An 18,468-nucleotide genomic window follows, 5' to 3' on the forward strand; every position below is an offset into this window, starting at 1 on the left:
ATTGACTAAATTATATTAATTGCGAGTTTCAAATCGTAGAATTTATTTTTGCAATAATGAAAATAAAATCGGTATATAACGGGTTAACGATATATTTAGAAATAATGCGACAAATAAATAGGGATTCTTTTTTTAACGTGTCACTTTAAAAGAACCTTTCCAAAGAGTGAGCCCTCTTTCGAGATTCCAGAGTAGTTCCACATTGAAAGCACGATGGATGCTCGATTTAAAATGCGTCTCGTGTTAATATCCCGTGAGAGGCATTTTAATCGACCGCCAGCGCTATTTCCAAGTCTCGTTTTACATTTTTATCATCGAATAATACTTCATTGACAAGTTCAACGTCCAAGAATAGAGATTCTTTTCAAATCGTTCAAATATTTAGAACAATTTTAGAAGAAAATCCTCTTACGTATATATAATGATATATTATATATTTCCTTTTTCTTTTATTTTCTTTGTTTTCTTAGCAGATAACCTCTATTAAACTTGTCTTAATCGAGACCATTTTTCGGTATTTTTGAAACTCGTTGAAGTAGATTAACGAGAAAGTAACCAAAGTTCATAGAGCGAATCCGTTTAATTGACCGTCGACTAGACGAATAACATCGAGCGAGATTGACTCATAAAATCGAATTGATTCGACGTGAGTCCCTTTCGTTATGTTATTGATTTAACAAATATCACGATTAAATAAAATTATTTTTGCCTTACGATGAATAAATTATTAATAATTATATATATATATATATATATATATATATATATTCATAAGATGAATCTTACGTCTATTCTTTTTGTATACAATTTTTATTTTACATATTCAAAAGATCTACGAGTAAATATTTTCTTTATGTTTTCGAATATTTATTTTATAAATAATTTTTTACTTTTATTCGTTAATAAAGAGAGAAAATGAAACACACACGCTCACACACATATATATGTGTATAAAAAAATATTTTAAACGTTTATAATTTATAAATGTTTTAGATATTCATAAATATATAATAAAGGATCGTGTTAAAATTTTAACATTTCAGAGAACAGACAAACGTATTCATTAAAATATCTACTTTATCAGTCGTCTCCTTGTAACAGTGCTCATTAATTTTCTCGTGAAAACATTTATTTCTTCCTCGCGAGACGTCTCGAGCATAGTTACCAACGGATCGTACGTAAAAAGTAATGATTTTTTGGGTGACGTTATTTATAAAAGATGTATTTTTACCGAGTTAGCGTCTAGGACATATCATTTTCTAAAAAAAAATATCTAAAAATGACGATTATTTGGAACAAAAGGAAATGAAATATCCGCTTTCTACAAACGGCTAAATAATGTCGTTATTGAGAAAAGTTATGTTGTTTTCAACTCGCTCATTTACAGATATCATTTCGTTCCACGCCCAGACATATTAATTGTAAATATAATATATATATATATATATTTTCTTATTAATACACATTCGTCGTATTGAATAAGTAATTTTACCATGAGCGTTACAATAACCATTCCTCATGCATTTTCTATCAAATGTCTATGGTTTCGGAAAAAGAAAAAACAAAAACAAAAAAAAAACTAAAATATTTCTCTGCCGAAAACACACTTGATACGTCTGGACGCATCTGTAAAAATGGAAGTTGTGATTTAAAATTATTTTTGTTATATAAAAAAGAAAAAAAAAAAAACAAGGAAAAATCTCGTTTTTTCGGTTCTCCAAACTAAAATAAAATATATACGTGCGTTGACGATCCTTTACAGCTTTTTTTAACGAGATTATTAAAAAATTAACGGTCTATTTTTTGAGTTATCTCAAAAGTTGTAATTACCAGACTAATGATGAAAGACAAATTTTCCAAAATTTCGACAATATTTTTGTCTATCCCATTTTCTATGTAATTTTTTCTACAGGAAGATAGAGAGAGAGAGAGAGAAATATATATATACTATACGAAACGAAGTTAATTCGCCCGATGAGTAATCATCGTACTGACCTGTTTCAATCAGTTAAGGTTAGTATCGGGTCAAACTCATTCATGACGTTTCTGTGAGAAATAATCGATCATGTGTGTATGTATGTATATATATATATATATATATATATATATATATATATATATATCATATAAAATCGAGTATTAATATATCTATATGAATTAAAAGAAAATACATATACAGTATGTCTGATTAAAATGTATAATTTCCCTAAATATTAAAAATGCCAAAAATATTTTAAACGAACATTGTATGATGCCAAGGGTGCATGCACTTAGAGATGATTTTTTACGCTAACATTGAAAAGTCCTGCTAAGGTCGTATTTAAATTTTTTAATGGAACCTTATAATCTTTATTATATATTCCGGTAGCTGACATCAAACTCTTTTCGAAACATTACCTACACATGCATTTTGCATAAACCCATCGTTAAGTTATTAAGCTACAAATTTGTCAAAAAATTGTAGAGTAGTTAAAACCGGACTTTGAGTGCTTCTAGACGAAAAATTCGATTGAATTGAATCACATCGATGCAAAATATAAAGAATAATTTCGAAGTGAGATGGTCTTGAAACGATACGATCTCATATTTTGTAGACGTAGTACGATTTTCATATATTTCAAGTGTTAGGATTAATAATTATTAACAAAACTCATAAATAATACTCTTTGTATGTTTTCAGTTAAAAAATTAGATAATCAAAATAGTTCGTAATATAAATTCAATAACCACAAAAATTGTCTAATTGTTCTTTAAATCATAATTTACTAAAGATCAATAAAAAAGTAATGACTTTTGTCTGAATACAATGTATCGATATAATATTTAAAAGTTATATTTATAACAGTACAATGAGATATTGTTGTAACGTTATTGAAATAATTGAGTCTCGCGATAGATTTCTGGAGATATTTAGTCAAATATAGAAAATTATATATTATTACGTAAATTTGTTCTTACGTAAATTTTTTTTGCTTACGTCGTTTCAGTTTCAAGAACAATATAAAACAAGCCAGCAAAGAAAAAAATAAGACAGGAGAGGATAGAATAGGATCGGACAAAAGAGAAAAGGTTCGGTTTGGCTCGACAGGTTCCGTTGGATTTGAAATGGTTCGGATTTAGGTTTCGTTAGAGATTTTGTCTGAGGTTTTTTCTTGGATTTCGTTCGGAGTTTTGTCTAAATCTTTTTCTAAGTCTTTTGCCTAGGATTTTGTATGTGGTCTTGTCCGAAATTTTGTCTGAGGTTTTGTCCGAGGTTTTGTCCGAGATATTGTCTGGGGTTTTATCTGTAATTTTATCTGATATCCTCATCTATGTTTGAGTATCTTCGACGATCTATCCGAAGCTAGATTCGACCTATATACATTTTCACGCGACTATATTGGCAGATGCTAATATTGGAATAGACGCCAAATTTGTAACTTAATAACGCAACAACAGTCTGTGAAAAATACATTTGTAAAACGATTTGATGTCAATTACAAGAATATATAAGAGAAAATATTACTTTCTATCTAAATATACAAACGTGACTTTTATGAAATTCTCAAAAGTCATCGTAACGTCAAATTAATTATCACTACGATATATCTTCGTCGACGTGAAATATTCTTCTAAAATCTTAAACAATTTTGTTTTTCGTTTAATATTTAGAAAAATAATGGCGTGCATCTGTGTATCAAACATACACTGTGTGTACGTATATACATGCACGTCATTACTTTTCAAATATACACACACACACATTTATTATTATTATTTTTTTTAAACTATTCATCGAAATATTTGAATAATTTTGACGAGTCTTTACTTAAATTTAATTCTCTTTTTTGATATTTACTAAAGTTCGTATTATTGTTTTTGATATAAAACGCTCTCTGGATCTTTTCGTGTGCACGTAGGATGTATGTTCAATGGTTCGAGTTTTTGTTTCAAAGTTTTTTAAAGTTGTGAGGAGTGATCCTTGTTACGGATATTACTAGTGGTACTACATATACCCCATGTTGTTTCAACATCTTTTGCACATCCTGTGCCACTGGCGTGTATTTCTCTATTTTTTCTCTGTATTTCTCTATTTTTTCTCTGTATTTCTGTTGTACGTTGTTGTAGTTTGATATTGAGATGTCAAGGAGGTATGTTATTTTATTTCTTTCGTGCGTAAATGTGAGGTCCGGTCAATTCTATTTCACTGTTTTTTCTACGTGTATCGTTATATCCCAATATATTATATTCTGTAGTCTTCTATTTTTATAATGGTTGTTGATGTGTATTTTTAATACGGTCCATTGTTTTTCTGCAGGTTGTACATGTCGACTATTGCTTTGTGTATCATTTTGATTGCAGCGTTGTATCTGTCTGAATATTCCGTCCCTCCTAGTAATTTACATCATTCAATTATGCGATCTATTGTTTTCGGCTGGCATTTGCACTTTTTGCACGTATCCGTTTGCATGTTTACTTCTGTCTGGTTTTTTATTGTGAATTTTTTTATTTCCGAGAATAATTTGTCCATATGTACAACCACACGTACAAATTTTTTTTTTATTATTGTTATTATTATCATTATTATATTAAGTATATTATATATATTATATATAGTATATTTATACAATATTATATTATATATAACATATATATTATTATTATTATTATATATTATATTTTATATATATGCACACACACATATATAAATGTATATACATTTATATGTATATATAAAATTGTATAATTTATAGAATAATTCACATAAGATATTTACTTCTCTTTTTATTTATCATTCTCGTATGACAGGATAAAGTTTTTTTCATAGTGTAAAATTTATATACGAGATTATGGAAGATGGCAGAAGTCACGCAATAACGATTAGAACGAATTACGTTGTACTAAAGGATCGTAGGAGACCGCCACGATAGGAGTAACAAATCGAAATCTTGATAGTCAACCGTGTCGCCTACACGAACTGAGTTCGTCTTATACCGAATAAGGTATAAAATGTAACGTTATACTTAAGTTATATCATCCGAGAAAATCGCATCACGAGAGAGAGAGAGAGAGAGAGAGAGAGAGAGAGAGAGAGAGAGAGAGAGAGAGAGAGAAAGAGAGAGTGGATTTATTTATGACAAAGATAGGACAACTGGATAGAAAACATAGAGATACTATTCCTATGGGTTTAATTTAAAGAAGTAAAATTGGAAGACGAGAATGCATTTTTTTCTTATCTCAATTTTGTCTTCTTATATATTACGTTGTGTATGTTATAGAATAATTTATAAGTTAGATAATTATATTATAATTATAATATTATAAATTATAGTATAATTATGTGACTTATAACGTGTTATAAGCTATTATGTTGCTATTCTTGAGGATTAATCATTCTTATAAATTATACGTTTACATATACAATATGCGCACACACATATATGTCCATAGATGTCCGAACAAAAACTTCAACCGCAACTGGTTGAAGTTACAAGAAAGTGTAATAAGAGAAATTTATATGACTCTGACAATGAATCAGCTACAGAGTGCACGTAAATAAATTTCTTTCTTTATTCGTGATCTTAAGTTGTGACGGTTAATATAAATTTTTTAAAGCGAAACTTACGATTTTTTGATAATATTTATATAGTAGCAACCGTTTGCAATGGAAACCATGTCTAATAAAAAATTACTACGACGAATCTTTTACGAAATAATCGATGTTTTAAATATTAAAGTAGTTAGTTTTTCATACTACAATTTAAAAAATAATCAGCATGATATTTTGAACACAATAATTGACCATTAACTCGTCGAAATATACGACAGCTTGATTTATAAATAATGTATTCTTATGATATGCAGTATGAATTACAATACAACACGAATCAATCTTCAAGGTGCTGAAAATAATTCTAATATAGGAGTAATGACCTATATTTATTTTAAAACATTATTAATTTAATCGATATCCAATGAAAAAATATATATTTTTAATTATATTTTAATATTAATATATATATATATATTAATCATATTTAATATAAATATTTTATATTAAAAATTATATTTTTAAAAATAGAAAAATTATTTCTTCTATTATATAGTCTCTCGTATAAAACTTCTCTACAGAGATCATATAAATCCAAAAATGTTAAACACCCTTCGTGAAACTACTTATCATATCTCACAAATTAAATCCAGTTGCTCTTTTTCCATGTAGAGCTGTACTAATCCCTACACTCGACGCAATTAGCATTATATTTTTGCTAACGAAACTTTTTTTAGACTTTTGGATTACAAAATCTGAACAATTTTCATCCGAAAATGAATCTTCCATAAGGTAGACATTTACGTTCGAATTTCGAGGAGGTTTTGTTACTTCTGAAACATCTCCTAATTTTTCTAATTAGTCGAACTACACTCGATGGCGTACTGGGGATTGGATTAATTTTTTTTAGCATTTTTCTCTGACGCGTCTGTCACAAGAGACTTTTTATTAATTACTTGTGAACGACAGAAAAACTGTTTATATCTTTTTCTTCTTCCCTTTGCATTTGTATTTTCCTTTGTATCTTCTTCAGTTACAAGAGACACACGTTGATCTGGTTGTAATTTTTCATTTAAAAACGCACGTAATAGACCTTCGTCATTATAAATAATTAACGTAAAGAATAAAAATCCATATGATTGAAATTATGATTTAAAGAAGAAACAGGAAATTTTTGAAATTATTGAATTTCTATATTACAAGTAACATCTAACTTCTTCATTGAATATAAACAAAGATTATTGTTTATTTTGTTAATAATTATCAATCTTACTACTTAAAACGTCTGAAAATCGGACTATATCTACAAAATATGAGTCGTCTCATTTCCAAGGCTACCTTATCACAAAATTATTCTATATAATATATATATATATATATATATATATATATATATATATATATACATTTATATATAAAATTCATGTATTACAATTTGATCTGAGCATACAAACATGACTGAAATCTACTATGAATAAAATGTTATTTTACATTTTTAATTAAAAATTTTTCCAAACCAATTATGACACGATTTTCAGAATACTTTGTTAATACCTTCTCTTTCGTATGGACTTTATTATATTTTAATACGTATTTTTCATTATTTCCATTCGTACAGTTGGGTGAATGAAATATACGAGAGCCAACATTTCAGATTAGCACGCGTTAAACTTATAATCCAATCTGTTTAATGCAGTCGGTCCTACTAGAAGGGTGAGAGAAAGGCTTTCGTCGTTAGCATACATACATGCATACGTCTTCCCAGTGACGTATTAAAAGTACGTATTAAAAATGCAACGAAGAGGGTGAAAATGTAGAATAAGAGAGAGATATACAATGTTTGCATTTGTTTGCAATTCAAATAATTACGCTGATTTACACGATAACAAAGGAGGACTTACCAATCTGATGAAAATTAATCTCTTTGCTTTCGCCCAGATGGAGATGCAGCTTGTTTATCCGAGTGTATTGTCGAACATTTAAAAACATATTTCACATTTAAACGTACGATTCCTTCTTCTTCTTTATCTTTTTCTATCTTTTTTGTTTTCTTTTTTTTTTGCTTTGATACGAATGTAATAATATAAAAAACGAACAAGATAATAATAAAAGTTTATATGTTTAAAACGAAGTTAACGTACAACAAGTCCGATCGTTTTATCGATTGTCACGTCAATTTTATTATCGATTTTTGTATTTTTAAAATCGGCTCGATGATTCAAAATTTACTTTCGAAAGATTTTGTTGTCTGGTAAGTACATTTTCGAATGATTCAAAGTACATGATGAGCGAGAAAAATGGATATTGAGAAGGATAAAGTATAAAGAATAAAACTCATAGAGGTTCGCAACACTCTCTTAAAAATTATAAATGGTCTATGGTTAAAATATCGTAGAGAAGATAGAGAGTAAAAGTTTAAGTGTCCGATATATCGCTTCCTCAAGTGTCGATAACGTAAAGAAAAAGAAAAGAAGAAAAAAGGTAAAATGTAGGTGCGGAAGGATCGCACGACTTGTGTAAACCTCGATATCCTACAACAGAGGATTGACCGATCCTACGACAATAAGATGAATCACAGTGTAAATCACCCTTTGTTAGCTAGGATGTTTGTGTTTACAAACTCGTTTTACGGTTCTAAGCCTCACGTTTATTTTTAACGGATACTCAATGAAAATGTTTATATACTTATCACTGTAAGGAAAGATTATATTTTTAGTATAAAAATAATCCTAAGAAATAATATTATAATAATTAATAACATAGAAATAAAAAGAAAGAGAGAGGAATATGTTATATCATATACAAGTGGAATATGTTATAATCGTTTTTCATCCCTTGTATAAACAATTGTTCGAAATATTGTTTTCAATACAAAAAAAACATTACCATTTTGATTATAATGTCATTGAGAAACATTTATTATTTCTTCAAAAAAACTTACATATACGCACACGAAAATAAAATGTTGGACAAAGTATAAAAAAAGAAAAAAGAACAGAAAAAGAAAAATCATTTTAAATTATCGTCTAGATTGCTAACCACGTACATATACTTACATATCTATGTTTGTACGTATACGTTGACGCACGATAGAAATATAAAGAAACTAATAGTTAATATATAATTATACGAATAAACTAATGTAAAAATAAATGTATAGTATATGTAATCATATAAATCGTATATAGCAGTCAAAACTACTTTCTAACTAATTTCTACTATGTAATATCCAATATACCTGATATACCCTTTCGATTACATGAAATAAATGCAGAATATCTTATAATAATTTTTCGATCAATTTAGTTAATAAGTTATTAAAATATACGTCTACAAAATTATATATTTTAATTTTCCATAGAAAGTTATTAAAAGAAAATAGAAAAAAAAAGAAAGAAAAAAAGATAAATAGAGCATGAAAATAGTCGGGCAGATCGGCTTAATAACTTCGTAATTTCACACGAATTGCGATAACGAAGTTGGTTTATCATCATAACACAATCTCATATCTTTCAAAAGACCTCTAAACTTCGAATTTGCTTTAAATTTCCGTGATGATTACGACGATTACTTAATTACCAAACTGTTCAAAAGTACAATGAAACTTGAGAATTAACATTAAATGATGAAATAATCGATTAGAACTTATAAACGCTACTTAAACTATGAATGATTATTTCTAAAGCGATCTAACGAGATCGAAATTGTTTATAATTCTTATCAGAAATTAACATTATTTATATTACGTTCGAAATGAATGTTAAAATATTCTAAAGATATTTCAATATACTTCGATCGACATTATCCTTTAAAAAACTATTGCGAGAAATATCGAACAAATTCAAAATAATATTCTATCGGATAAATCATTTTTCTTAAAATATTTGTGGGACGATAATTGTCCGCTTTACGAAAACTTACTAACATTCGAAATCATTTAATAATAATAATAATAATAATAATAATAATAATAATAATCGATTGATTGATTGATTGAATTAGTTAATGTGTTTTTAATACGATTATCTTAACAGACGAAATACAATTTTGATCAATAAATCTGATTATTTGATATCTCTCGTTCGATCTTCTCCTTTATTCATGTGATTTTAAAATTATTATTCCCTATAGAGATAGCAATGTTGTAATATATTTATAATATTAATATATATATACGTTAGTACGAAATTGGTATTTTGATCTATTTCTTTTCTATTAGATATTATATACTAATTATATGGTAAATAGTATAAATACGTACGTACGTACATACATGCATACATACACTTTGAGAAACAATCTCGAAATAAAAAAATGTATAATTAATTAACGATTAAGTTAAAAAATAATGACTTATAAACAACAAGTAGGTAACGGGCGCGATTTGATCGATCTCAGTCATATGTACATACATACATACATATATATATGTATATATATATTCTATGACTATTTTCGATAAGATATACTAAGACTTAATAGTTAAATTTTAAACTTAAAATTGATACGTCTATTTTAATATTCAAAAAGAAAAAATAATACATTTAGATATCAAATTCTTTACCGTCTGTACAATGATAAGCATTCGCTTCACATTTTTCCCTGAATATACGATCTCTCCTCACTTTTTCAATTTTTCATTGTTCACATTCCTCTTCAAAATGAGACGTACTGGAAAAAAAATTTGAAACTCGGTTTTACATAGTATCAATGTAATGCTGAAAATTCGAATCCTCTCGTTACAAGCTATCGAAATAAAAAGTAATAGAAAAATCGATATGAAAGAGGAATAGTAATAATAGTAACCATACGTCGAGTAGAACGATCCTTAAAAAAATTGTCAAGTGAGGTGCTTTTCACAAATTTTTTTTTTAATAAAAGGACAAAAATCCACAGTTTACTAAAAGTGTAAAGACATTAGATCGGAGAGAACGATAGGGAAAAATGTAACCGAGCGTTTTGAAATTAAAAGAAAAAAAAAAAAAAAGAAAAGAGAAGAATGAAAAGATTAAAAAAAAAAAAAAAAGAAAAAGAAAAAGTGAACTTATCGAACGGTTGGACTCAAAACGAATGTACCATCGAGACGTAGATGGTCTGCTGGTCCATGGATATCCAAAAAATATTACGAATCCTCTTGATTATTGTTTTTACTCGGTAGCCTTGTAGCAAGCTCGTATTGAAGACTCCTCGGAATGTCGAGTTTGTAAACTTGCTCCTTATATTTAAGAGAATTTTTAATCGCTCTTAATGACAATTCAAGAAGCGTGTACATCGGTATCATAATTTTGGCTATCGTTCGGTCGATCTTATGGGGAACATACTGCATCCTTGAGTTCAAATATTTTTCCAACCATGGCTCGGGAAAAAATACGTCTCTCTGGTTCACCAAAAACCTGCAAAACGTTTGCTCTTTCCAAAATAATCCTAAAGAGATAACAGTAAATAAACACTGCTTCCTTTTTTGTTGGCTTTTTCCTTTTTTTTATTCTATTTCTAAGAAATTATTATTATTATTATTATTATTATTGTTATTGTTATTATTATTATTATTATTATTATTATTATTATTATGTAACAAAATTCACGAAAATAATATAACGTCGTTGTTTTATCATCGCGACTGTTCAACTCGTTATACTTTTTAAAATCCTCATAACATTTTACAAATCAAATTTTACGTTCGCGTGTGAAGACTTTTGCAAGAACCATGATATTCTCTATGATGAAGAATTTTCATTTCATTCTCATTCCATAAGAGATGTGCTATCCGTTCATGATTATTCTAGAGAGACGTGTCATCCGCGTGATAATGATGTTTGCGTTTAGCGAAGATGAAAAACAACGAAACAGTGAAAAATTCGAATTATCAATTTTCCATCTCTTTAACATGATTTAACTTTCACGCGAATAAATTTAACAAAACGAATTTAACGATTAATTCATAAAATTATCTGACAATTGAAATAAAAAGAGAAGGATGGTTCTCGCTTTAAACGTTAAATATTGTTAATATCGTTATGACGTAATTATTATAAAATAATAAATAAATCATCGAAAACTATCATCTACTTTAAACGATCAAAATATTATATTTATTCAAAATATTATATTTATTATTTCTTTCTCTTGATATTATTAAATGTAGTTCGATTTTCTTTACATACAAATATCATTATCACACAAAACGACGATTCGTTTTAACATAATCACGAATAAATAATATAAATAAAGCGCAACGAAAAAGAAGAAACTCGACCGCATGAAAAGAAAATTCTCACCATAAAGAATTTATTACTTGATTAATGTACGATTACTTTATAATAAAGTAACACGAATTTGATATATCCCGCATCAATCAAATTATAATTAACTTTTACGAATATTTGTTCGTAATAATATCGATTCGATTATCGAAAACCTCATATACCAATTAACATGAATATTCTTTCATCTACCAATTCATTATCGATAATCGTCGATCATTTTTGAAATTGAATACGTTTGAAGAAAAAAAAAAGAAAGAAAATCAATCGCAAAACGTAAGCGAATTGCAATGTAAATTAAACGAATCTGAAAATGGTATTGAACGAACTTCCTCCGATCTAAATTTAAATGCACAACGTTTCAAACGAATTAAAGCAAATATAAATCATTCTTGATTATCGCGTGCCAATTATTTTCGTATCGCTTTAATCGAAATGGACGAATGAAAATCGGATAGGAAAATCGAACGTACAATTTTAATCATGTTTACAGAAGAGAAAGAACATGGCGATTCGTGAAAATATTCTCACCTTTCTTTCGTTTCATCATCCACGAAGATCCAAGGATGTGTTACAAAAGTATCGATGTCTACATAACTACCTGGATATAAAGTGCCATAATTGATGGCTTGACCTTGATAATCGATCCAATATAGAGCAACGTTGCGTGTTGTACAGTTCGTAAATCTAACGAATGATATTTGGTTGTTGTCGAGTGAACGTAAAAAAGGTACTTCGTTTTCAGCCATTTTTTTTTACAAACTTCTTTTTCTTCTCTTTTACTTCTCTTTCCTCTCTTTCTCTTTCTCTTTCTCTTTCTCTTTCTCTTTCTGTCTGTCTCTCCCTCTCTCGCTCTCTCTCTCTCTCTCTCTTTATTTTTCTCTTTCTCTCTTTTTCTTTCACGTCCTTTCTTGGTACGATTTTCGATGACTGAAAATGAAATCGAAGAAGCCTTATGTTAATTACAAACAATATGTAACTTAAGTTTTCCATTCTCACATTTACTTGTTGCATTAAAAAGGTTTATTTGTCTTAAGTTAGTATCGCAGTAAAACAAAAATTTGGATATTATATACTCCATTATTATCGAACAACGCGTGCGAGAATGGATGATTGAAGGATGAATAAAATATTCGTAAGTTGGAGCACGATGCATAGAATAATACGGTTTACATAGCGTGTCTCGTGTTACAAGAGAGTTTATTGTTAATCGGGGCAAACGAAATTAACTTGGTAATTAAATCCAGTTTACTCGATATGATTAACGAATGGTCGTTTCTATTATCTCACAATGGTTTGATACGTGCGACACAATTATGAACGTAAGTACATACTGTATTTCGTTTATTATAATATAATAATTGCATATGCAACGATCTCATAACGATAGACCATTCGTGTACTAAATCGTTTCTTTAACGATCTAACAAAGTTTTACGCGTTATCCGGTGGATGTAAATTTGAAATTTTCGAGTTTATTCGAAATGCATTATTTGTATTAGCGAAACCAATCCGATTTACATAGTACACGGAGATAGAAGGAAAACGAAGAGAAACTTGTGATCTTTATAAACAATTCACTTGATCAAATTGCCAAACCAACAGGAATTAACGATCGACCATCTATCGACGCGTGACCACAATGAGCATCGAATTATGCTGTAAACGCTATTTACATTATAACCACGATTATCTTTAACGTTCACGCAAACATCGAAATTTTTGATCTCTCTTGTAATACTATCGTTCAACATCGATATCGTTTATTTTCAACAGCGATCTTGATCACTGATCCATCGTGAAAGAAATATAATACGGAGTTATTTTAATAATCGCTACCGAACTATTTCCAACTATGATATTTTATTTAATCTGTCTGTGATATAAGTTTTATCGTAGAAAGAAATTATATATACATGGGATACAGAAACGTTCGAGCAAAAACAGGTATCTCGCGATTGGTTGAACTAACATGAAAATTTAATGAGAGAAGTTCGGACGACTTCGAGTTAAATACAAAGTACATGTAAATAGATCTTTTCTTTTTTTATTCGTATAATTCCTTTTAGAGTTACGAAGGTCAACCTAGTTTCTTTTTTTTTTTCTTTTTTCTTTTTAATGGATACTTATAACTTTTTTGGCATATTTACACAGTAGCAATCAAAATTGTATTCGGTAAAAAATTGTTACAATGCATCGTTTACGAGATAATCGGCATCTTAACAACTGACCAATAGATTCATACTGTATCGCAAATAATACTCCATGCTGTACGAATACATTATATAATATATAAATTCAATATATAAATATGCTAAAAGATTTATATTTAGATATAGACGGAAGAAAAAAAGAAGAAGAAAAAAAATTACATTGACCTTCGTAACTCGAAAAGTTCACGACTAAAAGAAGATAAACTTCGACCAGTTGCAGTACACCACAAATGTATGATATAAAGTTTAAAATTTAACGTATTAGAATAATGATATTATTGGTATATATTATTATATCAATTGTGATAATCTTCGTATATAACGTATATAAATTAACAATTAAACACTTCTAACATTCTTATGGGAAAATGTATTCCTAGAAAATTTGATTAATTTTGAGATAGATAATTCTCGTCATTCGTAACAAATGTTTCAATTGGTACGATTTGATCCAACGAGCCGTTTCCGCACAACAAACTCTAGAAAATGCAGATTTAACATTTTTCGACTCGATCGAATGTGCGCGCGTGCGCGCGTGCGTGCGTTTAACCTTTTCTCTTTTATAAGAAGAAAATGGAATAAGATTTGAATAATATAAATATATATATGCGTATATATATATATATATATATGATGAGATATGACTTTTAAAGTTATAGATGGTCAAATGCACGAACGTAACCACGATCGTAATTTTAATATAATAAAAAATAATATAGAAATAATTTAAAATATTAATATAAATAAGTAATAAAATAAAAATAAGAATAATTTAGAAATGATATGAAAATAATATAAAACGTCAAATTAAATTCAAGAAGAATCGTTAATATTATATATTCCTTATTTTAAATAACTTTTATGATTAACGTAAAAATGGCGTATAAAATACGTCAGAAATAATATAGAATGATCGTGATAACTGAGAAGAGACCTGAAGAGTCATGATTATCTTCGTAATATATAGCTATAATCTTCGAATTCAGACAAGGATAAAAGTTCCAACCTTCGCGGAAAGTTCGCAGCCACCGCGAGAAAGAGTGGCCGCGATAAATCTCCAAAGATATACGGAATAACTTCTTATTGCCCCTCCTCGAGAAACATAAATCTTGCTTTTCCTGTCATCGCTAATTCCGACTCTGACGCACGATGACCCCAACTCTGCATTCGATCCTCAAGGGAATAACGTCCGCAATTCTCGTTTTCGTTACTTCGAAACGAAAGTAACGATCGACGATTTGATCTTAAAATAAATCGTTAAGCCTCGAGAACTTTATGTGACTTTGAAATAACGCATCGATATATTTGTATTTTGCAAATTTTATTTCATTTTTCTTCTTTTCACTACATTCTTTCTTTTTCACCTCCAACCGACGCAACTTATCTGATCTATCGTTTCTTCACGATCGAAGAGTTTGCTTATTGTAATTTGCGATTGCCTATTTTTCAATATCGCGATCTTATTAAATTTGTTATTGTTAAGTGATAGATTTGTTTCTTATTTTGTCATAGTTTCAATAATCAAAATCAACAAAATCTATACAATAACTATAAAGTTTTGCGAGAATTATTTGTTTTTATCCCGTTTATCGATTTTATACTTATTTATAGATAATACAGTTTTTTCATTTCCATGCTAGATGATATTATAACGATAAAACATCGAGTATTATTGTTAATGTTTATGTGCGTCTATGTATGCGTCGTAGGTCTAGTAGCGATTAACGACAAATTTGAAAAGAAAAAAATATATTTATTAATGGAATATATTAATTATTATGGAAAAATTTTTTTACTCCTGACCTCCAAACTTACATCTATTTTAAAAAATTACTTAATAGAAAATGTCCATCTTTATTTGATTCCAAATGAAAATTGTTTTACGAAGTAAAGCTTGCTCGTTCAACGTTATATAAATTTTACTCTACAGGAAGAAAAGAAAGCAGTAAAGCTACGAGAGGATTAACGACTTCCATTCGGGCATCTAATTTTTTATTAAACTTAACTTGACTTCATTTGATTAAAAATTTTGCCATCATGCCAGTATCAGTAGTGATAATAATTATTGGAAATTTCCGATTTAGTAACTGTCGAATAAAAAGTAAGAAAAATAAATAATTGGACAAAATGGAGAAATGCACGAAGTCTTCTTCAAAGTTCAAACGAATTACATTTAACAAGAAACTTCGCGTGCATGGAAACTTCCTCCTTCTCTTTTCGACCTCTGTGAAGTTTCTCGTAAAAAACAAACGTGAGATTAGAACTTCCTCGTTCGTTCTTCTCATTGTGACATCCTTCGTAAAAATCAAACGTGACCGACTCCAGACACGCACGGAAATCGGGAGGTTTATCGATTCGTTCCTATTATTAACTTATTTTGCATGCAAAGGCGTAGTATCGATAAGTATCTCTTTAGAATATCAAATAAACCAAAAACGAAGAAAAAATAAAGAAAAGAAAAAAATTAAAGGAAAGAGAGAGAGAGAGAGAATAATCAATAATTAAACAAATTTCATCGACATCGATGCATGACTTTTTATAATACGATGCACCAGAAAAAAAGAAAAAGAAATAATAAATGTAAAAAAATAGAATCATCGATCGTATTACTTTTCCAATCAATTTAAACGAACGTCTAATCAATCTTTATCGTTACTTAGAAAGAAAGGTTAATCTCGCCCGCACGTTCTAATCTAAACTAAAATCAAAGTCTAAGTAATCAAGAAAATCAAAGAGTATTTCTACGCCATTGAAGGAGGTTAGTCGCAGGCGGGCGACGAAGGCGCATCATCGTTCATCATCCACTTTTTGTTGGCTCACCGAGCGATCCTAGGATGGATTAGAGGCACTTAGAAAGCCGATAGCGATGGAATCGAGAAGCGATTTCGACTCTCGTGCCATCTAAATTGCCCCTTACTGTGCCGTCTGTCGCTTTATAGTATCGACGGTCACCTGTAATTTGCCTTCGCGAGTTCTCTTGGGAAAAGGCCATAGAAAAGGATGAAAATAGAGAGAGAGAGAGAGAGAGAGAAAAAGAGAGAGAAACGTTCTCTCTACAAATAAAGTTCTTATTCATTCGATCGATTCGTATCGCCAAGCGAAATTCACGTTTATTTGTTGGAATAGAAGATATTCAACCTTTCCTATTCCTATTTCGAACTTTTATTTCTTATTCCGATATAAAACTTCAAATATAGGAATGCCTGACCACAACTGGAGAACTATATATATATATATATATATATATATATATATATGAAAGTACGTTCCAATAATAATATTTTAAAAGACTTTAAATAAACGAGATATATTGGGAAAGAACGATCGACAAAGAGGATCATTATCGATTTTTTCACATGTATTTACTCGTACACGTGATATGTCAATCTCTCTTCGGAGAAAATAACTTTCAAACGAAATCGATTGTTGAAAACTATAAATTTGAATTAAACATTAAGTATCGTTCGAAATGATTAAAGCTCTGTTTTAATATCGTTTCATTCAAATCTTCGATTAAAATAATACAAGATTCATTATTAAATTTTTACATGTTTTCCTTTATTTAACGTTTAAAGTATTCAACTTTCAATTATACTATTCTAAGAATCTTAAATGAGATTGTACATATAGGTCAAATTGAATTTCTCAAGTGAATGAAGTGAGACCAGAAAAAAAAGAAAGAAAGAACAAAAAAAAAAAAAAGAAAAAGACAGAAGAAGAAGAAGAGAAGTATAGCTAGAAAAATAAGAAAAGAAAGTTAAAAATAAATCAAGGGAATTCTCAAAGGGAACGAAGTAAAAGTAAGTACGTAGAAAAAGATCATTATCGATCTGAAATGTTTCTAACGTCTTCCAAGATAATTAAATTCGCGGAAAGATGAAAAGGAATATTGGTATGGCCTTTCTGACGAAAGAAATAAATAACAGTTGTAAGGTAGATAGAAACAATTAAATTGACTTTATAATATCGTGTAATCAATTGACGAAGATAGGTCGATTGTTGAGCTATATATATATATACATATATATATATAAATATATATATATAATAATATAATTATATATATATATATATATATATATATTACATAAGTTTGATGCAATTAATTGGCGAAAGTATTTTTCATCATTGATTCAATGGCGCAAAATCAACGATTTAACGAGCTAACATTAGACACCGTAAATGTCAAAAGAAGATATACTTACAACGATTAAGGTTTGAACACGACGAGCCAAGCCGAGTTGAGTTGAATTGAATTGCGCAAAATCCTAAGCAGGAGAACTTATCGACTGTCCTACTGTCAACGTTCCTTCTGTCACCTACTTGTTTTACGATCAAGAGAAAATGACTTGTACGAAAAGTAACATAAGTGTAGACGCTAACCTTGCTCTCTTTTATTCTATTACTTACGACCTCTCTCTCTCTCTCTCTCTCTCTCTCTCTCTCTCTCTCTCTCTCTCTC

General features: G+C 28.9%; 2 protein-coding genes across 2 annotated transcripts in view; both read right to left on the reverse strand.

Annotated features, from left to right (window-relative positions):
• LOC122631718 (prolyl 4-hydroxylase subunit alpha-2) overlaps positions 1-18,468 on the reverse strand; it is a 286,954-nt gene that overhangs the window by 203,214 nt on the left and 65,272 nt on the right. The gene's annotated exons all lie outside the window — the stretch shown is intronic.
• On the reverse strand, positions 9,804-12,613 carry LOC122631763 (von Hippel-Lindau disease tumor suppressor). Its single transcript, XM_043817839.1, has 2 exons — positions 12,325-12,613; positions 9,804-10,923 (listed from the first exon to the last, which is right to left on the reverse strand). Exons 1-2 carry the CDS (start codon positions 12,540-12,542, stop codon positions 10,653-10,655), a joined length of 489 nt encoding a protein of 162 aa, XP_043673774.1. The 5' UTR covers positions 12,543-12,613; the 3' UTR covers positions 9,804-10,652.

Source organism: Vespula pensylvanica, chromosome 1 (assembly GCF_014466175.1).
Source record: "Vespula pensylvanica isolate Volc-1 chromosome 1, ASM1446617v1, whole genome shotgun sequence".
Taxonomy (NCBI): domain Eukaryota; kingdom Metazoa; phylum Arthropoda; class Insecta; order Hymenoptera; family Vespidae; genus Vespula; species Vespula pensylvanica.

What these genes read in the sequence shown, in the direction of transcription:
- LOC122631763 (XM_043817839.1), bottom strand. Translation starts at nt 12,542, where the DNA reads ATGGCTGAAAACGAAGTACCTTTTTTACGTTCACTCGACAACAACCAA. An exon ending in GATGATGAAACGAAAGAAAG is followed by an intron (nt 10,924 to 12,324) that starts GTGAGAATATTT and finishes AACGTTTTGCAG; the next exon opens with GTTTTTGGTGAACCAGAGAG.